Genomic DNA, 25597 nt, shown 5'->3' with positions numbered 1-25597 from the left:
CCACCTCACGGCTTGGTTTTAGCTCTGACATGTACTGTCAACTGTGGGACCTTATATAGACAGGTGTGTGCCTTTCCAAATCATGTCAAATCAATTGGATTTACCACAGGTGGACTCCAATTAAGTTGTAGAAACATCTCAAGGATGATCATTGGAAACAGGATGCACCTGAGCTCAATTTCGAGTCTCATAACAATGGGTCTGAATACTTATGTAAATAAGGTATTTCTGTTTAAATGTGGTATTGTGTGTAGATTGATCAATAATTGTTTTTATTTAATACATTTTATAATAAGGCTGTAAAGTTGTTACGTTAACTGTGTTAACTGTGGAAAAGGGGAAGGGGTCTGAATACTTTCCCGAACGCACTGTATCGCCGAGCCCCTGAACAAGGCAGTTAACCCACTGTTCCTAGGCCGTCATTGTAAATAACAATTTGTTCTTAACTGACTTGCCTAGTTAAATAAAGGTTAAATAAAAAAAATAAAAAGAGATGTAAGGCTTTCCCAAAAACCTTCTCTATTAAATGTTAACTACAAAGTAGTCTATGCCTACCTGGCAGAATAATATCAAGATTATTTGCATCAATCCAATGGCCATTTGATTTGCAAACTCTGCATAACCAAACAATGGTCTCTTCCTGGCACCCTTGCATCAATCTAACTAACATAATACAAAAAATCCCCATTAAAATCTGTCAGTTTAAGCTAGAGATAGAATGTTTTTTGCACGGGCTGCATCTTAATCCACAGCATCAGCCTATGTCGGCGTTCCGCATCTGCGGTGAAAGGTGGCATAGCTAGAGCGGTGTTTGTCAGACCTTGAGACATCCCGAAAATTGGTTTTCTCACGAAAATGTCTGTAGCATCCGAACGGGTTGGCCTACAAACTATTATGACCACTCTATGGAAAGGGGAGACTCTCATGAAGTTAAACCAAAAATAAGGGGTTAAATATGTGGACACTTCAAAACCTTGTTTCTTATGATTTATTTTTTGAGTGCCTTTTTTGGCCATTTATGAATGCTTTGTTCACTGCGTTTCTATGGGCTATAGTAGTAAAGGCCAAATTCAAAATTGCATCAAATAATATTTATATATATATTTTATATATATATATATATATACCTAAAGGGGTCCTAAAATTAAAAATCAAATAGTTAAATGATTCATGGTATGACCATCTTAAAACAATTCCATATGTTAGATTTGTACCCCCCCCCTTTAGAGGCTACACCTACACCTTATTCTCAGACCTAAATAGTCTTCTGATGTGGTTTAAACGTTGCTGTGGACTTAGGGAGAGAGAAAAAAAAGTGATTTTGAGTTAGAAAAATTTTAAAAACTGGGAAAAACTGAAACCTGGAAAAACAAAACGCAATTGGGGGAAAAACTTACAGAATCAGGCAAAAAATGTCTGAGATTTTATCAGGCCCTACTAATAAACCAACCTGTGCTGCACCAGTGTTGTGTTTTTGCTGCATGCCATTTACAGTAAGCATGAATACTTCTCAGTAATTGCTCCTTTTAGATGAGACCTGATGGATGCTGATAAGGACCATAGAGAAAGACTGTAGTTATGGTTGTTGGTAAGAAAGATAAGGACCATAGAGAAAGACTGTAGTTATGGTTGTTGGTAAGAGAGATAAGGACCATAGAGAAAGACTAGGCTGGTGAGAGCCACTCTATGATGCTTGGCTTGTGGAGGACCTCTATGTGGGAGCACACAGATTCCACCCTCCCGTCCTAGGGTCAGAGATGAGGACTTCTGGGAATCACATGAGGACAACACGCCAACCAAGAGCTGCTTGGCCCCTGAAGCACGCCAGTATGGAACAGAGCTGCTTGGCCCCTGAAGCACGCCAGTATGGAGCAGAGCAACACTACAACATGGTTGGTTGGGGATGAGGGCCAACATATTAAAGAGATGCTTCAAAAGAGGCCTTGTTTCACCTAAGTGTATCTTTTGATGTCGTTAGACAAGACGCTTGTGTAAGTAGTGTGAAGAGTCTGAGGACTGTGTCACATAAAATAAACATTTGTGTCACATTTGTTTGACACCCTTCATAATTAGGTTTTTACTGTGAACATGGTTGTTATAACCAATATTTGCTGACTTTGTTCAAACCAGATTTAATTTCTATTGTATGCACAGTATTACACAGCTTTCAGTAACAAATTGGGGTCAGTGTCATGTCTGTGTAGCTGATGTTCTATATGAGGCAGCAATTTGAGAATCCTGTTGACCTCTACACACAGCCTACAATTAGTTTTAATGAAGACTAATTGAAAGAAACAGACAAGACAATTAATTGTCTGTACAAAAATGTGTTGGGTGTCTAACCCTGTTCCTTCCTGTTACTTCCTCACTGTCATAAAACAGACATACCACAGACGCACCACAGATCCCTGTTGACAGGGGGTTCAGAGGTCAGGACAGGTCAGGGTTCACAGAGACACAGCCACATTAAGGTGGAAGAAAGGAATGGGCCATTTGTTTTAAAACCTTGAGCTGGTCCTCAGGCTATGTGGCCGTGGAGCTGTGGAGCGGAGCTGGAACAAAGCAGGTGTTGAGTGTGAGCGAAGATGGGGAGCCACCTCTGTTTTCTGGGTCTGTAGTGCTTTTAGCCTGATCTGACTAGCTGGCTGGGGGAGGGGGGGGGGGGACAGGATAAGGCTCCTAATTGAATCATCGGCCCTTCGTTCGGTTCCCGGGGTGCAGGGCTTTGTGTCCTCCCTTCTCTTAAGAGGATAAATGGGCAGATTGAGGATTTTGACCTCGTCTCACGAACCAAGAGCTTTCAGGTTTAATGTAAAATAGATTTCCCTCTTACACAAAAGGGTAGCCATTTTTTGGAGAAAATGAAACTAAGTGCAGTAGTGTATCCCAGGCTTATAATCTGATAAGGAAACAGTGATGCTTTTCACCCCTCTCTGTTTTCAAATGTCTAGTAACAGCATGTAGAGGTGTATCTCTGTTCAGTAATACGGCACATGAAGACATACATTCTGAACATACAATAAGTATTACTTCACCTAAACTGCTGCTTCTATGTATTCTTCAACTGGAGTATACTTAGCAGACTTGTATTCTTCAACTGGAATATACTCAGTAGACTTGTATTCTTCAACTGGAATATACTCAGTAGACTTGTATTCTTCAACTGGAATATACTCAGTAGACTTGTATTCTTCAACTGGAATATACTCAGTAGACTTGTATTCTTCAACTGGAATATACTCAGTAGACTTGTATTCTTCAACTGGAATATACTCAGTAGACTTGTATTCTTCAACTGAAATATACTCAGTAGACTTGTATTCTTCAACTGGAATATACTCAGTAGACTTGTATTCTTCAACTGAAATATACTCAGTAGACTTGTATTCTTCAACTGGAATATACTCAGTAAACTTGTACAGTCGTGGCCAAAAGTTTTGAGAATGACACAAATATTAATTTTCACAAAGTCTGCTGCCTCAGTTTGTATGATGATAATTTGCATATACTCCAGAATCTTATGAAGAGTGATCAGATTAATTGCAATTAATTGCAAAGTCCCTCTTTGCCATGCAAATGAACTGAATCCCCCAAAAACATTTCCACTGCATTTCAGCCCTGCCACAAAAGGACCAGCTGACATCATGTCAGTGATTCTCTCGTTAACACAGGTGTGAATGTTGGCAAGGACAAGGCTGGAGATCACTCTGTCATGCTGATTGAGTTCGAATAACAGACTGGAAGCTTCAAAAGGAGGGTGGTGCATGGAATCATTGTTCTTCCTCTGTCAACCATGGTTACCTGCAAAGAAACACGTGCCGTCATCATTGCTTTGCACAAAAAGGGCTTCACAGGCAAGGATATTGCTGCCAGTAAGATTGCACCTAAATCAACCATTTATCGGATCATCAACAACTTCAAGGAGAGCGGTTCAATTGTTGTGAAGAAGGCTTCAGGGCGCCCAAGACAGTCCAGCAAGCGCCAGGACCGTCTCCTAAAGTTGATTCAGCTGCGGGATCGGGGCACCACCAGTACAGAGCTTGCTCAGGAATGGCAGCAGGCAGTTGTGAGTGCATCTGCATGCACAGTGAGGTGAAGACTTTTGGAGGATGGCCTGGTGTCAAGAAGGACAGCAAAGAAGCCACTGAGGACTAGGGTAAAGTCATTTTCTCTGATGAATCCCCTTTCCGATTGTTTGGGGCATCTGGAAAAAAGCTTGTCCGGAGAAGACGAGGTGAGCGCTACCATCAGTCCTGTGTCATGCCAACAGTAAAGCATCCTGAGACCATTCATGTGTGGGGTTGCTTCTCAGCCAAGGGAGTGGGCTCACTAAAAATTTTGCCTAAGAACACAGCCATGAATAAAGAATGTGACCAACACATCCTTCGAGAGCAACTTCTCCCAACCATCCAGGAACAGTTTGGTGACGAACAATGCCTTTTCCATCATGATGGAGCACCTTGCCATAAGGCAAAAGTGATAACTAAGTGGCTCGGGGAACAAAACATCGATATTTTGGGTCCATGGCCAGGAAACTCCCCAGACCTTAATCCCATTGAGAACCTTAATCCCATTGGTCAATCCTCAAGAGGCGGGTGGACAAACAAAAACTCACAAATTCTGACAAACTCCAAGCATTGATTATGCAAGAATGGGCTGCCATCAGTCAGGATGTGGCCCAGAAGTTAATTGACAGCATGCCAGGGTGGATTGCAGAGGTCTTGACAAAGAAGGGTCAACACTGCAAATATTGACTCTTTGCATCAACTTCATGTAATTGTCAATAAAAGCCTTTGACACTTATGAAATGCTTGTAATTATACTTCAGTATTCAATGGTAACATCTGACAAAAATATCTAAAGACACTGAAGCAGCAAACTTTGTGGAAATTAATATTTATGTCATTCTCAAAACTTTTGGCCACGACTGTATTCAAGTGATACTGTTACTTTTCATATCTGATTTTTTTTTTAACAAAATCCTTGTCTTTGATGACGTTTAACATAAAATACAATACATGGCAAACTAAAAAGGAAAAGGTAATAGCATTCGTCTCTCATTCCTTCCTTTTCTCATGTGTCATTGTTGCATTCCATATTTTACTGGAGCTCCAATCTGACTGTTATTGCTAAATACTCTCCAGGATCTTGCTCAGTCAGATTCCCTTTAAACACTTAAAAGTGTCAGCACTCTCTCCAGCGAGGGAAACTGACCTCTGCCAAGGGATCGAGACATCTGTCATTCCTATCCCCAGTCACACCTTTAGAGGCAGGAATGGCCACATCTGGCCCAGGTACCCAGCTTTTATTGAACGCTTTGGAGAAAAGGTTAGATATTTATGATCAGAGTATCAGTGCATAGGGCTCGTCCAAAGGCAATGCTTTTAATGTCTGTTTTACATTTATTACATAATGCTGAGGCATTTTGCGAAGTTGACCTGGGTGTAAGACAAGCTATATGCAACTTTGAACAGAAACCAGAGGATTGAATATACAATACCAGTCCAAAGTATGCTCATTCAAGGTTTTTTTCTTTATTTGTACTATTTTCTACATTGTATAATAATAGTGAAGACATCAAAACTATGAAATAACACATATGGAATCATGTAGTAACCAGAAAAATGTTAAACAAATCAAAATATATTTTATATTTGAGATTCTTCAAAGTAGCCACCCTTTGCCTTGATGACAGCTTTGCACACTCGTGGCATTCTCTCCACCAGCTTCAATTAACAGATGTGCCTTGTTAAAAGTTAATTTGTGGAATTTCCTTCTTAATGCGTTTGAGACAATCAGTTGTGTTGTGACAGGGTAAGGGTGGTATACAGAAGATAAGGGCAGTAGTGTATCCCAAGCGTATTCTCTGGTCCTCCAGAATGTTCATTAGCTATAGTCACATTGTGGCAGCAGGAATTATTTGGTCAGGATTTAGAGGGCATAGACCATGGTTATTGTGTTCAACTCTTTTATTATCTACACTCAGCGGACAGTTTTTTTGGTACACCACCCCGCTCACGAAAATGGATCGCCCCTACAGACAGTGAGTCACGTGACCGTGGCTTACTATATAAAGCAGGCAGACAGGCACTGAGGCATTCAGTTACTGTTCGATTGAACCCTAAAATGGGCAAAACTAGTGACCTAAGCGACTTTGAGTGTGGTATGATTGTCAGTGCCATGCACGTTGGTTCCAGTATCTCAGAAACGTCCAGCCTCCAGGGCTTTTCACGCACAACAGTGTCTAGGGTTTACAGAGAATGCTGCGACAAACAGAAACATCCAGTCAGCGGCAGTCCTGTGGGTGAAAACAGCTCGTTGATAAAAGAGGTCCAAGGTGAATAGCAAGAATCGTGTAAGCTAACAGGCGGGCCACAAACAGACAAATAATTGCGCAGTACAACATTGGTGTGCAGAACGACATCTCGGAACGCACAACTCACTTGTCAAGGATAGGCTATTGCAGCAGACTACCACAACTATAAACAAGAAGAAGCGGCTTCTGTGGGTACGCAGTCACTAACACTGGACAATTGAGGAGTTGAAAAACATTGCCTCGTCTGCCGAATTCCAGTTTTGTCAAACTGACGACAGAGTCAGGATTTGGCATAAGCAGCATGAGTCCATGGACCCATCCTGCCTGGAGTCAACAGTACAGGCCGGTGGTGTACTGATGTGGGGAATGTTTTCCTGGCACACGTTAGGTCCCTAATATTTTTATTTATTTTACTTTTATTTAATTAGGCAAGTCAGTTAAAAGACTATTCTTATTTTCAATGACAGCCTAGGAACAGTGGGTTAACTGCCTTGTTCAGGGGCAGAACAACAGATTTTTACCTCGTCAGCTCAGGGATTCAATCTCACAACCTTTCGGTTACTAATCCAACAGTCTAACCACTAGGCTACCTGCCACCCCATAAACTGACCACTCAGTGGATTTTCTTGTACGAATAACCCTGAGCATTTCATTTGCAGCTTTAGGATGCATATGTTATACTGACTGAAACATGGGTTGCAAAGATACTGGTAATTTAAAAAAGTTACCGGAATCTACAGTAATTTTGGTAATTAACAGAAAATCTATATCAATCTATCGTAAATGTGTTAATTTACACTTGAATAACTTGTTAAAAAAATATTAATATATACACTGCTCAAAAAAATAAAGGGAACACTTAAACAACACAATGTAACTCCAAGTCAATCACACTTCTGTGAAATCAAACTGTCCACTTAGGAAGCAACACTGATTGACAATACATTTCACATTCTGTTGTGCAAATGGAATAGACAACAGGTGGAAATTATAGGCAATTAGCAAGACACCCCCAATAAAGGAGTGGTTCTGCAGGTGGGGACCACAGACCATTTCTCAGTTCCTATGCTTCCTGGCTGATGTTTTGGTCATTTTTGAATGCTGGCGGTGCTTTCAGTCTAGTGGTAGCATGAGACGGAGTCTACAACCCACACAAGTGGCTCAGGTAGTGCAGCTCATCCAGGATGGCACATCAATGCGAGCTGTGGCAAGAAGGTTTGCTGTGTCTGTCAGCGTAGTGTCCAGAGCATGGAGGTGCTACCAGGAGACAGGCCAGTACATCAGGAGACGTGGGGGAGGCCGTAGGAGGGCAACAACCCAGCAGCAGGACCGCTACCTCCGGCTTTGTGCAAGGAGGAGCAGGAGAAGCACTGCCAGAGCCCTGCAAAATGACCTCCAGCAGGCCACAAATGTGCATGTGTCTGCTCAAACGGTCAGAAACAGACTCCATGCGGGTGGTATGAGGGCCCGACGTCCACAGGTGGGGGTTGTGCTTACAGGCCAACACCGTGCAGGACAATTGCCATTTGCCAGAGAACACCAAGATTGGAAAATTCGCCACTGGCGCCCTGTGCTCTTCACAGATGAAAGCAGGTTCACACTGAGCACGTGACAGACGTGACAGAGTCTGGAGACGCCGTGGAGAACGTTCTGCTGCCTGCAACATCCTCCAGCATGACCGGTTTGGTGGTGGGTCAGTCATGGTGTGGGGTGGCATTTCTTTGGGGGGCCGCACAGCCCTCCATGGCTCGCCAGAGGTAGCCTGACTGCCATTAGGTACCGAGATGAGATCCTCAGACCCCTTGTGAGACCATATGCTGGTGCGGTTGGCCCTGGGTTCCTCCTAATGCAAGACAATGCTAGACCTCATGTGGCTGGAGTGTGTCAGCAGTTCCTGCAAGAGGAAGGCATTGATGCTATGGACGGGCCCACCCGTTCCAAAGACCTGAATCCAATTGAGCACATCTGGGACATCATGTCTCGCTCCATCCACCAACGCCACGTTGCACCACAGACTGTCCAGGAGTTGGCGGATGCTTTAGTCCAGGTCTGGGAGGAGGTCCCTCAGGAGACCATTCGCCACCTCATCAGGAGCATGCCCAGGCGTTGTAGGGAGGTCATACAGGCACGTGGAGGCCACACACACTACTGAGCCTCATTTTGACTTGTTTTAAGGACATTACATCAAAGTTGGATCAGCCTGTAGTGTGGTTTTCCACTTTAATTTTGAGTGTGACTCCAAATCCAGACCTCCGTGGGTTGATAAATTGGATTTCCATTGACTATTTTTGTGTGATTTTGTTGTCAGCACATTCAACTATGTAAAGAAAAAAGTATTTAATAAGATTATTTCTTTCATTCAGATCTAGGATGTGTTGTTTAAGTGTTCCCTTTATTTTTTTGAGCAGTATATATAGTATTCATTTTTTTATATCGATATCCATATTGCCCATGAGTTTCTAGTAGATACAGCATATGGTTCAAGAGAAAATAGCCTAATTAATGAAAAAGCATCTAATCAACAATGGCATCATTTTCAATTACCTCTGCAACTCATCCAACTATTGACTGTTTTCACAACTGCCACCAGTTTGACACCAAAACATTGACAACAAACACATATTTACGAGAAAAAATATAAAGGATATTTCATGCTGAAACCCTCATATTAAACACCAATGATATTCATTTACATTTTTTTACATTTTTTTTACATATTCACTAAGTTGATGGTTTATATTTAAGATAATATTTTACAGTTTTGTTATTGTATTTTATTTTTATAATCTTATTTAATTATTTAATATATTTTACATGTGATAAGGCCAGAGAGAGGGCCAGAGATGATAATGTAATAATCTGAAGTACCCGAAATGGCCACTAGATGTCTTGTGATAGAGTACATAAAATCCAGATTTATATTTAATTTAACCTGGATTTAGCTATGCAAGTCAGTTAAGAACAAATTCTTATTTACAATGACAGCCTACCAAACCCTACCCCGGATGACCCTGGGCCAATTGTGCGCCACCCTATGGGACTCTCAATCACGGCCTGTTGTGATACAGCCTGGAATCGAACCAGGGACTGTAATGACGCCTCTAGCACTGAGATGCAGTGCCTTAGACCGCTGTGCCCCTCGGGAGCCCCATACAAAAATTCCCAGTAATATACCCACCCTTTGCAACCCTAGGTAAAACAGATGATGTAAATAGTTGAACAGTTCAATTCAGCTGCATTCAGTGCTTGCTGTCTGCGGTAAGAATTCTGTATAGAGGGCAACTAAATGAAGAATTACATTGAGTTGATCTAATATAAAACATTTTCTGCATTCCCTTTGTGGAAAACCACTATAGTATGTTCCAGTCTCCCTTCACTCAATAAAAACAATCCTACCAAAGGATTGTTTTCAAGCCATTTCTTAATATGACCACATTTAGAGTCCCTGCCATTTGTCACAGGCAGAAATGTGACTGATATTTAGGAAAGGATTTGACAAATGGACTGTAAAGCACTTTAACAGTTCCAGTGTTCACAGTAAATGTCTTCCTGTCGATGGAAGGGGGAGGTATTGTACCTTCCCTCTTAAGTAATTTCTATTTTCATTTTACAATGAAGGACTAAGATGGTGTAATTTCTCTCATCCTTCATCCTCCCTCTTTCTCTTTTCACCCTGATGAATGGCCTCCTCTTTCCTCCTGAGGGCAGACAAGCCTTCCTGTTGTGATTGCCAGTTAAGTCAACAACCCCTGGCCTGACCTCTGATTCATAGTGCTCCTTACCCTATCCAGTTCCACCTTTATTAATTCACATGTTTGTTGCCCTTTTAAAATGTCATCACTTTCCCACATTTCGCTTGTATGGCTGCGCCCTGGGCCAGCGGCCTGTGTATTCTCACTGCCCTGGAACACAGACAGATGCATCATGCCCATAGGGGGCATGTGCCCCCTCAGAATGTTAAACTTTTTGTTAATGTTGTTTCTCTAATACCACTAGCCACTTAGAAATGTTAGGAAGTTGGCTTTAGCTAGCCCATGTAGGTTCCCAATCTCATAACTAGCTTCCAAGTATCCATTTCAGACTATCAAGTTAAAGTAGCTATATAGCTTGTCTATCTGTTACACAGAGTGGAACAGGGGAACCCAAGAGCAGACTCAGACGAGGAGACTGGGATGAAGTAACCAAGGTATTTATTGACACACAGGGTAGAGATGGAGTGCAGGTCAGAGGAAGCTCAGGTGGGTTGCAGGAAACTAGGTGCGGAGGCTGAGGCTGGAGCGAGAGGGGGGGAGACAGGGTAAGCAGGTCCGGAGGGGAATCTAAGGGAGTAATAGAGTGGGGAATTCAGGACAGGGTAGCAGGATGATGATACGTGGAACTGGAGACAGGGACCAGAGTCAGAGCGGGCGGAACTGTAGTGGAGAGGAAAATAGCATCAGGCAAGGAAACCAGGCACAACAGGCTCTATCAGTAACAAACAGCTAGAAGCGTAGACTGAGCAGAGATTACGATCTGGCAGCGTGGAAGTGGCAGGACTGAGTATTTGTAGAGGTCTAGATTATGGAACAGGTTGCAGCTGGTGGGTATCTGCTCTGACTCCAGCACACCTGTCTCTGCCCACACAATCACACACACACAGAGGGAGAGGGAGAGAATACTGGGGGAGTGGCGCAGGCCAAGGAGACACAGGATGAGCAGTAGAGGGCGTGGCAGGAGCAGATGTAACACTATCTTAGCTGGCATGCCTGCCATCAAGGTTGGTAGACATTAGAAAAGCAACCAAGTGAATAGGACTCACTGTACTGAATAAGACTGACATTCCTTTCAATCTTTTGAGCAGAGATGCAGAGAGGCATATTTAGTTTCTTTAAAAAAAATGACAACCAGTCAGTAGGATACAAATAGCTCAAAAGGTATGCTTAGATATGCAGAAAAATGAACATATTTTTTTACATAGAATTAAGCATAATGATTATTGCTCGAGATTGCATGAAAAAGCTATTTCAGGTGTTCCTGAAACTCCCACCCACCAGCCATCCTCACATACAGTACTTTGTGCTCCCTTAGATGTTTGTGGTGCATGACGCCCCTGGACAGAGATCAGAATTCTCACAACGCCCTGATTTCTCTAAAGTGTTTATATTCTGGTGCATGGAGAACCAAATACGTAGCTACATTGATTTACTCTTACCCCTGTAACGCCATCTGGAGGATATGGAGAAATTTAAATAAAAGGATTAGGGGATAAATTCATGTTGTCGTTTTTTTATATATCTCAAATGTAATCAAAAATGAAGATTTTCTTTTTCATTAAGTACAATTTTACAGAACAGTGAGTGTTGTTACGGAAATAATCAATTGATTTTCATATTTGCAGAAAACATGCAAGAATATCTATATAATATACAGTATCTCTCACCATATTCATGATACAGTGCAAAAATCTAAACAAACTGAAATAAGAGAGGGACAGAGAATACAGATTCACAGAGGAATAGAAATCAGCCTAACTAAACATGATTGGCCCTTAGAAAGAAGTCCTGATGAGCGATCCAAATCCATAGCAGACGAGCAACCAAACAAGCAGACCTATACCTCCTCTTTATTCCCTGCCACCATGACATCATTGTTTCCCTGCCACCATGACATCATTGTTTCCCTGCCACCATGACATCATTGTTTCCCTGCCACCATGACACCATTGTTTCCCTGCCACCATGACATTGTTGTTTCCCTGCCACCATGACATCATTGTTTCCCTGCCACCATGACATCATTGTTTCCCTGCCACCATGACACCATTGTTTCCCTGCCACCATGACATTGTTGTTTCCCTGCCACCATGACACCATTGTTTCCCTGCCACCATGACATCGTTGTTTCCCTGCCACCATGACATCATTGTTTCCCTGCCACCATGACATCGTTTCCCTGCCACCATGACATCATTGTTTCCCTGCCACCATGACACCATTGTTTCCCTGCCACCATGACACCATTGTTTCCCTGCCACCATGACATCATTGTTTCCCTGCCACCATGACATCATTGTTTCCCTGCCACCATGACATCGTTGTTTCCCTGCCACCATGACACCATTGTTTCCCTGCCACCATGACATCGTTGTTTCCCTGCCACCATGACACCATTGTTTCCCTGCCACCATGACACCATTGTTTCCCTGCCACCATGACATCATTGTTTCCCTGCCACCATGACATCATTGTTTCCCTGCCACCATGACACCATTGTTTCCCTGCCACCATGACATCGTTGTTTCCCTGCCACCATGACATCATTGTTTCCCTGCCACCATGACATCGTTGTTTCCCTGCCACCATGACATCATTGTTTCCCTGCCACCATGACACCGTTGTTTCCCTGCCACCATGACATCGTTGTTTCCCTGCCACCATGACATCATTGTTTCCCTGCCACCATGACACCATTGTTTCCCTGCCACCATGACACCATTGTTTCCCTGCCACCATGACATCATTGTTTCCCTGCCACCATGACATCATTGTTTCCCTGCCACCATGACATCGTTGTTTCCCTGCCACCATGACATCGTTGTTTCCCTGCCACCATGACATCATTGTTTCCCTGCCACCATGACATCATTGTTTCCCTGCCACCATGACATCGTTGTTTCCCTGCCACCATGACACCATTGTTTCCCTGCCACCATGACATCGTTGTTTCCCTGCCACCATGACATCATTGTTTCCCTGCCACCATGACACCATTGTTTCCCTGCCACCATGACATCATTGTTTCCCTGCCACCATGACATCGTTGTTTCCCTGCCACCATGACATCGTTGTTTCCCTGCCACCATGACATCATTGTTTCCCTGCCACCATGACATCATTGTTTCCCTGCCACCATGACATCATTGTTTCCCTGCCACCATGACACCATTGTTTCCCTGCCACCATGACATCGTTGTTTCCCTGCCACCATGACATCATTGTTTCCCTGCCACCATGACATCGTTGTTTCCCTGCCACCATGACATCATTGTTTCCCTGCCACCATGACACCGTTGTTTCCCTGCCACCATGACATCGTTGTTTCCCTGCCACCATGACATCATTGTTTCCCTGCCACCATGACACCATTGTTTCCCTGCCACCATGACACCATTGTTTCCCTGCCACCATGACATCATTGTTTCCCTGCCACCATGACATCATTGTTTCCCTGCCACCATGACATCGTTGTTTCCCTGCCACCATGACATCGTTGTTTCCCTGCCACCATGACATCATTGTTTCCCTGCCACCATGACATCATTGTTTCCCTGCCACCATGACATCGTTGTTTCCCTGCCACCATGACACCATTGTTTCCCTGCCACCATGACATCGTTGTTTCCCTGCCACCATGACATCATTGTTTCCCTGCCACCATGACACCATTGTTTCCCTGCCACCATGACATCATTGTTTCCCTGCCACCATGACATCGTTGTTTCCCTGCCACCATGACATATTTTTTTCCCTGCCACCATGACATATTTTTTTCCCTGCCACCATGACAAAATTTGAATCACAGGGAGACAGGAGGAAATGTAATATTTATCTAAATTCCAATGACCTTCATCTGAGCTGTTTGATGTTGTCAAGAGGTCAGCACTCAGCAAGGACTCTGCATTTCAAACACTCCAACTAGACCGAGGAGGACATTAGCTTCCCAGAGACTCAGCTGTAGTTGCAATATGTCATCCTTCATTATGTCCTTTTCTCTGGAGGCTTGTGTAGGGTAGTTTCAGTGTACTGACTGCAGACAACTAGACCCACACTGTGTACTTTAGCTGGGTTATCTTCATGAAGTGTTGCTGCAGGACGGCCAGTGTTATTCTGAAATGGCTTGGGGACTGGTCACAAATAAGAAGAATAGTAATTAGGAATTTGGAAGATTTAATCAAATTGTTGTTCCATTAAAACAATACAGTGCTTTAATTTAGTCCAATGAACCTTGATTTATGACATCAGTGGTATTGTTCTGATTTAGCGTGTCATATTCCCACAGGGCTAACTAACTGTACTGTACCATCAGGCCTGACAAACTGTATGCCACATGGTTTTACAGCATCAACCAGGGCAAGGACTTCACTCTGCTGTGTTTACATATTCCCAAGTCTTTAAACAGGCACAATAAAAGGTCAACTGTTAGAAAGTGGCTTACTATGGACCCGGCAGGTCCTGCATGGTGTGCAGGTTGGCAGGTTATTTTCCTTTACCTGCTTCAATGTCAGCAGTTTGCTAACTGTGAACTGGCTTTTTTTCTGTGTGGTTCTTTGCTAGTTGTTTTGTAATGCTGCAGTGTTTCAGTTATGTTATTGCGGCCTAGTTTCAGTTACATTTCCTTGTTTTTACGCTATTTTGGAATTGGCACGAAAATACAGTTGGATGTAGTTTTTCTCCATAATTCCAACCCACTACATTGAGAGGATGAGTCCATGAAATGGGATTCTGAAACTATTGATCACGACGTCAACGACTTATGAGTAAGATTTTCTCCAGCGAATCAGAGCATTTTGCATCATAGCAATGAATGCCTGGATAGACTTGCGTAACAGCCATGGAAAGTGGTTTAACATCTCTTATTTGATCATGTGTCAGAGGTATAAGCCCCAGGATCTATTTCATAAATTATCAGATGCCCTAGATAGAAAAAAGAGAAGAACTTGCTGGAGAAAAATGCTAATTGTGTCTGTTGTGGTAAACGCAGGCATTTGGAAGTTGTGAAAATGAGGAACGTAACAGCAGATAGCTGGGTGTGAGATGACTGCAGCTGGTATCACTTGAACTGACAAAGCGCAGACAATGACCGTCATATTTTCATCCCTGCTGTTCCACTGCTTTGGGGGGGTATGGTCTCCGTCTTGGCCAGCAACTCGTGACACCCAATATGGCAGCGTTCAACTAATGGATGCCACCTTGTCAACACTAATTACTAAGACTGCAGCAATGAGGAGGCAGCTAATTAACAGACTAACGATGTTTGTCACTTCAGGCTGACCCAGATATTTAGGAGAAAGCCAAGCTTGTCACCCTCACATTTTCTCCAGTTTATCTTTCCACAAATATCTACATTTCTATTCCATGTTTTTTCAAAATGGAATCCTCTATATTTCAGCATTCATTTGGTTTATTTACCGTTCCATTTCTCCCTCTGTCATATTTCCGTCAAAATTGATTAGGACAGAAAAGCAAGCTGCCATTTTTTTCCTCTGAAATTAAGAATGTGAAAATAGGTGAGCTTTGCAGCAGCCATAACTGCAGTTGTCAGAGCTCAGAGTATTTATTCCCAATCACATCAAAGATGATGTGAATTTGACATTTTTAGAACTCCTTTACCCGCTCAATGTTCTAATTATCAGTGTAAGGAAACAGAAGGTGGTAATGATGAAACAGCGGGGGTTGTGTGTGTGTGTGTAACTTTGTATAGTAAGCATAATAAATTTTTTTTTACTGATCTTACATATTGAGACAATTCCTCCTCACCAGCCCCCCTCCCATCCATATTCAGAATCCCTCAGAATTTATTTTCTAGGTCAGTGAAAGAGCTGAGGATTTGTGGGAGGTTTGGGGAATGTTGTTTGTGTCTGATTCAAAGCAAAATCAAAATAATGTTTCTGTTTCCAAACTTTGAAAATGTTCCCCATGTATAGTTCACAAAAAAATATTCACAACAAATATTACATTGTCGTGACTCTTCTAATAATCTGAAAAAAAGTATGAAATTATTTTGCAATTTGTTTAAATATCTGTCTCATTTTCCCTCAGATCCGAGTAGATGGCATACCTCCCCCGTCCCAGAGTGCTATGCTGTATGAGACTGTTACAGTGGATGAAGGGAAACCTATTCTGCGGGACATGGTCTTCAGCCCTGACTACCAACACATCTACATGCTAAGTGACAAACAGGTGAGAGACACACACACACCAGATAGATAAAAAACATGTATGAAATGTATGCATTCACTACTGTAAGTCGCTCTGGATAAGAGCGTCTGCTAAATGACTAAAATGTAAAATGTAAAATGTAGAATAAAGCATTGACCACCAAAGTCGATCAATAGGTTTATTTCAGGATGAGAGAATGAAAGATTATGAACTTGTCCGTTGTGGAATGTTCCAGCATTAAACACCGCTGAGTTTAATACAGTGTTGTCTTACTTTCAGAGATTCTCAAACCTTTATGTAATGGTAATATAAGTTGAATGTGTATACAGACTATCTCTAACTGATTTACTTCTCCAGATATCTGCTTTTGTTTCACAGTCCCATTCATAATGCGTGTGAAAACATTTGTTCTGCGCTATGAAGACCTATCTTGGAATTATAAAAGATACGTTTGTCAAAAGGAATTGAATTAGACCCAGGCACTGTCAACAGTCTGCTTTGTTTTAAAACCCAACCGGAATTTCAGGTATGTTGTTTTAACATCTGCACGACTGGAAGACAGAATATGAAACACCAGTTCAATGTCTTTGAATTCTGCCTCAGCTGGTTCCCTATTAGGGAACTTTAGGGACGTGTCTCCATGGAGAGGCTTGCAGAATAGCTCTATTCTAAGAGGTCTTATTGTACAGAGGATAGGAAGGTTAACACACCAAGTTCCTCTGCAGTTGACTAGAAGAAATCCTCCTACACACAGTACATAAAGCTGCACGCATTAATAATGCCACTGCCCTGCATAATACATCTATCAGCTTATTAGTTTTCTTCATAATCAAGCAGTTTATTGAAAGGAAGGATGAATTGCTGTCGTTGTGCAGTTATCACAAAGATTTGATCTTTAGCCTTTTACTTTTTACCGTCAGCATGTCTCAGAAATAACGAAGTAAAGAGAGACAGTCCTCCAATGAGAAGACTTGTCTTTCTGATTTAGAAAAGGTCTGCGTAGTCAAAATGAAGAGATATGATTTGTGTGTATGTGTATATATATATGTGTGTGTCTACAGTCGTGGCCAAAAGTTTTGAGAATGACACAAATATTAATTTTCACAAAGTCTGCTGCCTCAGTTTGTATGATGGCAATTTGCATTTACTCCAGAATGTTATGAAGAGTGATCAGATCAATTGCAATTAATTGCAAAGTCCCTCTTTGCATGCAAATGAACTGAATCCCCAATAAACATTTCCACTGCATTTCAGCCCTGCCACAAAAGGACCAGCTGACATCATGTCAGTGATTCTTTCGTTAACACAGGTGTGAGTGTTGACGAGGACAAGGCTGGAGATCACTCTGTCATGCTGATTGAGTTTGAATAACAGACTGGAAGCTTCAAAAGGAGGGTGATGCTTGGAATAATTGTTCTTCCTCTGTCAACCATGGTTACCTGCAAGGAAACACGTGCCGTCATCATTGCTTTGCACAAAAAAGGGCTTCACAGGCAAGGATATTGCTGCCAGTAAGATTGCACCTAAATCAACCATTTATCGGATCATCAAGAACTTCAAGGAGAGCGGTTCAATTGTTGTGAAGAAGGCTTCAGGGCGCCCAAGACAGTCCAGCAAGCGCCAGGACCGTCTCCTAAAGTTGATTCAGCTGCGGGATCGGGGCACCACCAGTACAGAGCTTGCTCAGGAATGGCAGCAGGCAGTTGTGAGTGCATCTGCACGCACAGTGAGGCAAAGACATTTGGAGGATGGCCTGGTGTCAAGAAGGGCAGCAAAAAAGCCACTTCTCTCCAGGAAAAACATCAGGGACAGACTGATATTCTGCAAATATTCTGCAAAACAGGGATTAGACTGCTGAGGACTGGGGTAAAGTCATTTTCTCTGATGAATCCCCTTTCTGATTGTTTGGGGCATCCGGAAAAAAAGCTTGTCCGGAGAAGACAAGGTGAGCGCTACCATCAGTCCTGTGTCCTGCCAACAGTAAAGCATCCTGAGACCATTCATGTGTGGTGTTGCTTCTCAGCCAAGGGAGTGGGCTCACTCACAATTTTGCCTAAGAACACAGCCATGAATAAAGAATGGTACCAACACATCCTCCGAGAGCAACTTCTCCCAACCATCCAGGAACAGTTTGGTGACGAGCAATGCCTTTTCCAGCATGATGGAGCACCTTGCCATAAGGCAAAAGTGATAACTAAGTGGCTCGGGGAACAAAACATCGATATTATGGGTCCATGGCCAGGAAACTCTCCAGACCTTAATCCCATTTAGAACTTGTGGTCAATCCTCAAGAGGCAGGTGGACAAGCAAAACCCACAAATTCTGACAAACTCCAAGCATTGATTATGCAAGAATGGGCTGCCATCAGTCAGGATGTGGCCCAGAAGTTAATTGACAGCATGCCAGGGTGGATTGCAGAGGTCTTGACAAAGAAGGGTCAACACTGCAAATATTGACTCTTTGCATCAACTTCATGTAATTGTCAATAAAAGCTTTTGACACTTGTGAAATGCTTGTAATTATACTTCAGTATTCCATAGTAACATCTGACAAAAATATCTAAAGACACTGAAGCAGCAAACTTTGTGGAAATTAATATTTGTGTCATTCTCAAAACATTTGGCCACGCCTGTATATATATATATATATATATATATATTTATTATTAGTAGATATATATATTATTAGTAGATATTAGTAGATATCAGTAGATATTAGTAGTAGATATTAGTAGATATAGTAGATATTAGTAGATATATATGAATACATACATATATAAACTCAGCAAAAAATAAACGTCCTCTCACTGTCAACTGCGTTTAATATCAGCAAACTTAACATGTGTAAATATTTGTATGAACATAACAAGATTCAACAACTGAGACAGAAACTGAACAAGTTCCACAGACACGTGACTAACAGAGATGTAATAATGTGTCCCTGAACAAAGGGGGGGGGTCAAAATCAAAAGTAACAGTCAGTATCTGGTGTGGCCACCAGCTGCATTAAGTACTGCAGTGCATCTCCTCATGGACTGCACCAGATTTGCCAGTTCTTGCTGTGAGATGTTACCCCACTCTTCCACCAAGGCACCTGCAAGTTCCCAGACATTTCTGGGGGGAATGGCCCTATCCCTCACCTTCCAATCCAACAGGTCCCAGATGTGCTCAATGGGATTGAGATCCGGGCTCTTCGCTGGCTATGGCAGAACACTGACATTCCTGTCATGCAGGAAATCATGCACAGAACGATCAGTATGGCTGGTGGCATTGTCATGCTGGAGGGTCATGTCAGGATGAGCCTGCAGGAAGAGTACAACATGAGGGAGGAGGATGTCTTCCCTGTAACGCACAGCGTTGAGATTGCCTGCAATGACTCAGGACAATTGAGTCTGCACAATTGTTGACTTGCATAAAGCTGGAAAGGGTTACAAAAGTATCTCTAAAAGCCTTGGTGATCATCAGTCCATGGTAAGACAAATTGTCTATAAATGGAGGAAGTTCAGCACTGTTGCTACTCTCCCTAGGAGTGGCCATCCTGCAAAGATGACTGCAAGAGCACAGTGCATAGTGCTCAATGAGGTTAAGAAGAATCCTAGTGTCAGCTAAAGACTTACATAAATCTCTGGAACATGCTAACATCTCTGTTGATGACTCTACGATACGTAAAGCACTAAACAAGAATGGTGTTCATGGGAGGACACCACGAAAGAAGCCACTGCTGTCCATTAAAAACATTGCTGCATGTCTGAAGTTCACAAAAGAGCACCTGGGTGTTCCACAGTGCTTCTGGCAAAATATTCTGTGGACAGATGAAACTACAGTTGAGTTGTTTGGAAGGAACACACAACACTATGTGTGGAGAAAAAAAGGCACACCACACCAACATCAAAACCTCATCCCAACTGTAAAGTATGGTGGAGGGAGCATCATGGTTTGGGGCTGCTTTGCTGCCTCAGGGCCTGGACAGCTTGCTATCATTGATGGGAAAATGAATTCCCAAGTCTATCAAGACATTTTGCAGGAGAATGTAAGGCTATCTGTCCGCCAATTGAAGCTAAACAGAAGTTGGGTGATGCAAAGGACATCGACCCAAAACACAGAAGTAAATCAACAAAAGAATGGCTTCAACAGAAGAAAATACGCCTTCTGGAGTGAGACAGGTTACAGAGAGTCTGATGTTAAAGAGAGAGACTTATATTATAGAGATACAGGTTACAGAGAGACTGATGTTACAGAGAGAGACTGATGTTATAGAGAGAGACTGATGTTTAAAAGAGAGAGACTGATGTTTAACAGAGAGAGACTGATGTTTAACAGAGAGAGACTGATGTTTAACAGAGAGACTGATGTGACAGAGAGACTGATGTGACAGAGAGACTGATGTGACAGAGAGACTGATGTTAGAGAGAGACTGATGTTAGAGAGAGACTGATGTTAGAGAGAGACTGATGTTAGAGAGAGACTGATGTTAGAGAAAGACTGATGTTACAGAGAGACTGATGTAAGAGAGAGACTGATGTTACAGAGTGACTGATGCTACAGAGATACTGATGTTAGAGAGAGACTGATATTAGAAAGAGACTGATGTTACAGAGAGACTGTTGTTGGACAGAGAGACTTGTTGGACAGAGAGACTGATGTTACAGAGAGTCTGATGTTAAAAGAGACTGATGTTACAGAGAGAGACTGATGTTACGGAGAGACAGGTTACAGAGAGACTGATGTTACGGAGAGACTGACGTTAGAGAGAGACTGATGTTAGAGAGAGACCATTGTTGGACAGAGAGGCTGACGTTAGAGAGAGGCTGACGCTACAGAGAGACTGACGCTACAGAGAGACTGATGCTACAGAGAGACTGTTGTTGGACAGAGAGACTGTTGTTGGACTGAGAGACTGATGTTAGAGAGAGACCATTGTTGGACAGAGAGGCTGACGTTAGAGAGAGGCTGACGTTAGAGAGAGGCTGACGTTAGAGAGAGGCTGACGTTAGAGAGAGGCTGACGTTAGAGAGAGGCTGACGTTAGAGAGAGACTGACGCTACAGAGAGACTGACGCTACAGAGAGACTGTTGTTGGACAGAGAGACTGTTGTTGGACTGAGAGACTGATGTTGGACAGAGAGTCTGTTGTTGGACAGAGAGAGAGTCTGATGTTAAAAGAGACTGATGTTACACAGAGAGAGACTTATGTTAGAGAGAGACTTATGTTAGAGAGAGACTGATGTTACAGAGTCTCTGATGTTACAGAGAGAGACTGATGTTACAGAGAGACTGATGTTACAGAGAGTCTGATGTTACAGAGTCTCTGATGTTACAGAGAGAGACTGATGTTACGGAGGGACTGATGTTACAGAGAGACTGATGTTAAACATAGAGAGACTGATGTTACAGAGAGAGACTGATGTTACAGAGAGAGACTGATGTTACAGAGAGACTGATGTTACAGAGAGACTGATGTTAAACATAGAGAGACTGATGTTACAGAGGGAGACTGATGTTTGAGAGAGACTGATGTTTGAGAGAGACTGATGTTAAACAGAGAGAGACTGATGTTTTACAGAGAGAGACTGATGCTACAGAGAGACTGATGCTACAGAGAGACTGATGCTACAGAGAGACTGATGTTACAGAGAGACTGATGTTACAGAGAGACTGATGTTACAGAGAGACTGATGTTACAGAGAGACTGTTGTTGGACAGAGAGACTGTTGTTATAGAGAGACTGTTGTTATAGAGAGACTGTTGTTATAGAGAGACTGTTGTTATAGAGAGACTGTTGTTAAAGAGAGACTGTTGTTACAGCGAGAGACTGATATTAAACAGAGAGAGACTGATGTTAAACAGAGAGAGACTTATTTTATAGAGAGACTGATGTTACACAGAGAGAGACTGATGTTAAACAGAGAGAGACTGATGTTAGAGAGAGACTGATGTTAGAGAGGGAGACTGTTGTTGGACAGAGAGACTGATGTTACAGAGACACTGATGTTACAGAGACACTGATGTTACAGAGACACTGATGTTAGAGAGAGACTGATGTTAGAGAGAGACTGATGTTAGAGAGAGACTGATGTTAGAGAGAGACTGATGTTAAACAGAGAGAGACTGATGTTAAACAGAGAGAGACTGATGTTTGAGAGAGACTGATGCTTCAAAGAGACTGATGCTTCAAAGAGACTGATGCTACAGAGATACTGTTGTTACAGAGAGACTGATGTTAGAGAGAGACTGTTGTTTCAGAGAGACTTGTTACAGAGAGACTGTTGTTACAGAGAGACTGATGTTACAGAGAGACTGATGTTACAGAGAGACTGATGTTAGAGAGAGACCATTGTTGGACAGAGAGACTGTTGTTACAGAGAGACTGTTGTTACAGAGAGACTGATGTTAGAGAGAGACCATTGTTGGACAGAGAGGCTGACGTTAGAGAGAGGCTGACGTTAGAGAGAGACTGACGTTAGAGAGAGACTGACGCTACAGAGAGACTGACGCTACAGAGAGACTGATGCTACAGAGACTGTTGTTGGACAGAGAGACTGTTGTTGGACTGAGAGACTGATTTTGGACAGAGAGACTGTTGTTGGACAGAGAGAGACTGATGTTACAGAGAGAGACTTATGTTATAGAGAGACTGATGTTACAGAGAGAGACTTATGTTATAGAGAGACTGATGTTAGAGGGAGACTGATGTTACAGAGTGTCTGATGTTAAACAGAGAGATACTGATTTTACATTACATTTTAGTCATTTAGCAGACGCTCTTATCCAGAGCGACTTACAGTAGTGAATGCATACATGTCATTTCATGCATTTTTTTGTACTGAGCCCCCGTGGCAATCGAACCCACAACCCTGGCGTTGCACACACCATGCTGGCGTTGCAAACACCATGCTCTACCAACTGAACCACAGGGAAGGCAGAGAGACTTATGTTACAGAGAGACAGATGTTAGAGAGAGACTGTTGTTACAGAGAGACTTATGTTACAGAGAGACAGATGTTAGAGAGAGACTGTTGTTACAGAGAGAGACTTGTGTTATAGAGAGACTGATGTTATAGAAAGACTGATGTTACAGAGAGACTGATGTTACAGAGAGACTGATGTTAGAGAGAGACTGTTGTTCGACAGGATCAGTCTATAATTTTAATGGTAGGTTTCTTTGAACAGTGAGAGACAGAATAACAACAAAAATATCCAGAAAAACGCATGTCAAAAATGTTATAAATTGATTTGCATTTTAATGAGGGAAATAAGTATTTGACCCCCTCTCAATCAGAAAGATTTCTGGCTCCCAGGTGTCTTTTATCCAGGTTACGAGCTGAGATTAGGAGCACACTCTTGAAGGGAGTGCTCCTAACCGCAGCTTGTTACCTGTAAAAAAGACATCTGTCCACAGAAGCAATCAATCAATCAGATTCCAAACTCTCCACCATGGCCAAGACCAAAGAGCTCTCCAAGGATGTCAGGGACAAGATTGTAGACCTACGCAAGGCTGGAATGGGCTACAAGACCGTCACCAAGCAGCTTGGTGAGAAGGCGACAACATTTGGTGCGATTATTCGCAAATGGAAGAAACACAAAAGAACTGTCAATATCCCTCGGCTTGGGGCTCCATGCAAGATCTCAGCTCGTGGAGTTGCAACGATCATGAGAACAGTGAGGCATCAGCCCAGAACTACACGGGAGGATCTTGTCAATGATCTCAAGGCAGCTGGGACCATAGTCACCAAGAAAACAATTGGTAACAAAAGAGACTGATGTTACAGAGAGACTGATGTTAGAGAGAGACTGATGTTACAGAGAGACTGATGTTACAGAGAGACTGATGTTACAGAGAGACTGATGTTAGAGAGAGACTGATGTTAGAGAGAGACTGATGTTAGAGAGAGACTGATGTTAGAGAGAGACTGATGTTACAGAGAGACTGATGTTAGAGAGAGACTGATGTTAGAGAGAGACTGATGTTACAGAGAGACTGATGTTACAGAGAGACTGATGTTACAGAGAGACTAATGTTACAGAGAGACTAATGTTAGAGAGAGACTGATGTTAGAGAGAGACTGATGTTAAACAGAGAGAGACTGATGTTAAAGAGAGACTGATGTTACAGAGGGACTGATGTTAAACAGAGAGAGACTGATGTTAGGAGGTAGACTAATGTTACAGAGGGACTGATGTTAAACAGAGAGAGACTGATGTTAGGAGGTAGACTGATGTTACAGAGAGACTGATGTTACAGAGAGAAGGGGAACATGATAGAGCAGCCCCTCCTTCCTGGGTGGGGTTGCCACGAGGACAGACTCACAGAGGAGAGGAGGATCCCTTATGGACAGAATTAACAAATGTATTCAGACATTAGGAGAATGGCACCGCTCTGTGCTGCCTAGCTCATTCACTCAAACAATGGTCTTCCTCTTGCATGGGAGAGTAAACCCGGACAGGTCTCTCCAGATATTGATATTTTCCATAAGAATTCTATGTGAGGCACTCCGATGCTTAAGCATGTTTGAAATGATTCCTTATTGATTTGTTTTGTATACAGGATGTGTATTAAGATATATTTATATGTAACTGATTAAAGAAAAAGCATGAAAAGTAGAGCCTTCCCGTCGGGCACAGACGTCAATTCAACATCTATTCTATGTTGGTTCAACGTAATTTCATTGAAATGACGTGGAAACAACGTTGATTCAACTTGTGTGTGCCCAGTGGGTTCTTCTCGTCTTCTCTAAAGCCACAGCAATATGTGGCTGAACTCCTGCACTGAGATGTATGCTTCCTAGACAGTACATCCCTCTACAGAGCCTGCCTCCTGCATATGTCTCTACAGAGCCTGCCTCCTGCAATATGTGGCTGAACTCCTGCACTGAGATGTATGCTTCCTAGACAGTACATCCCTCTACAGAGCCTGCCTCCTGCTTATGTCTCTACAGAGCCTGCCTCCTGCAATATGTGGCTGAACTCCTGCACTGAGATGTATGCTTCCTAGACAGTACATCCCTCTACAGAGCCTGCCTCCTGCTTATGTCTCTACAGAGCCTGCCTCCTGCAATATGTGGCTGAACTCCTGCACTGAGATGTATGCTTCCTAGACAGTACATCCCTCTACAGAGCCTGCCTCCTGTTTATGTCTTCAGTATTCATGAAATTTGAATGAATTGCGGTAGATAAATAATGAATAGGTAACACTGACCGGCAGAGCAGAGCGTTGCAGGGAGTTTTGGCGTGAGTGCACCTCAGCCCCATAATAACCCTCTTGTTGTCATCCCAGGGAGGTAAAATAAACTGGATCAAAGATGAACTCCACAGAAGATAGAGTTCTGCTTTTCACACTGGCCCACTTTAAACAATTGATATGTGGCA

General features: G+C 42.7%; 1 protein-coding gene across 3 annotated transcripts in view; it reads left to right on the top strand.

The window, feature by feature from the left end:
• LOC115168576 (plexin A3-like) overlaps nucleotides 1–25597 on the top strand; it is a 154573-nt gene that overhangs the window by 47936 nt on the left and 81040 nt on the right. For all 3 annotated transcript variants that reach the window (XM_029723979.1, XM_029723977.1, XM_029723978.1), the window contains exon 4: nucleotides 16114–16254. In XM_029723979.1, coding sequence (XP_029579839.1) covers nucleotides 16114–16254 — 141 coding nt within the window. The remainder of the gene's footprint in view (nucleotides 1–16113; nucleotides 16255–25597) is intronic.

This window comes from Salmo trutta, chromosome 30 (genome assembly GCF_901001165.1).
Source record: "Salmo trutta chromosome 30, fSalTru1.1, whole genome shotgun sequence".
NCBI classification, from domain to species: Eukaryota; Metazoa; Chordata; class Actinopteri; order Salmoniformes; family Salmonidae; genus Salmo; species Salmo trutta.
The sequence above is the reverse complement of the archived record's forward strand: the minus strand, read 5'-3'. Positions and strand labels throughout refer to the sequence as shown.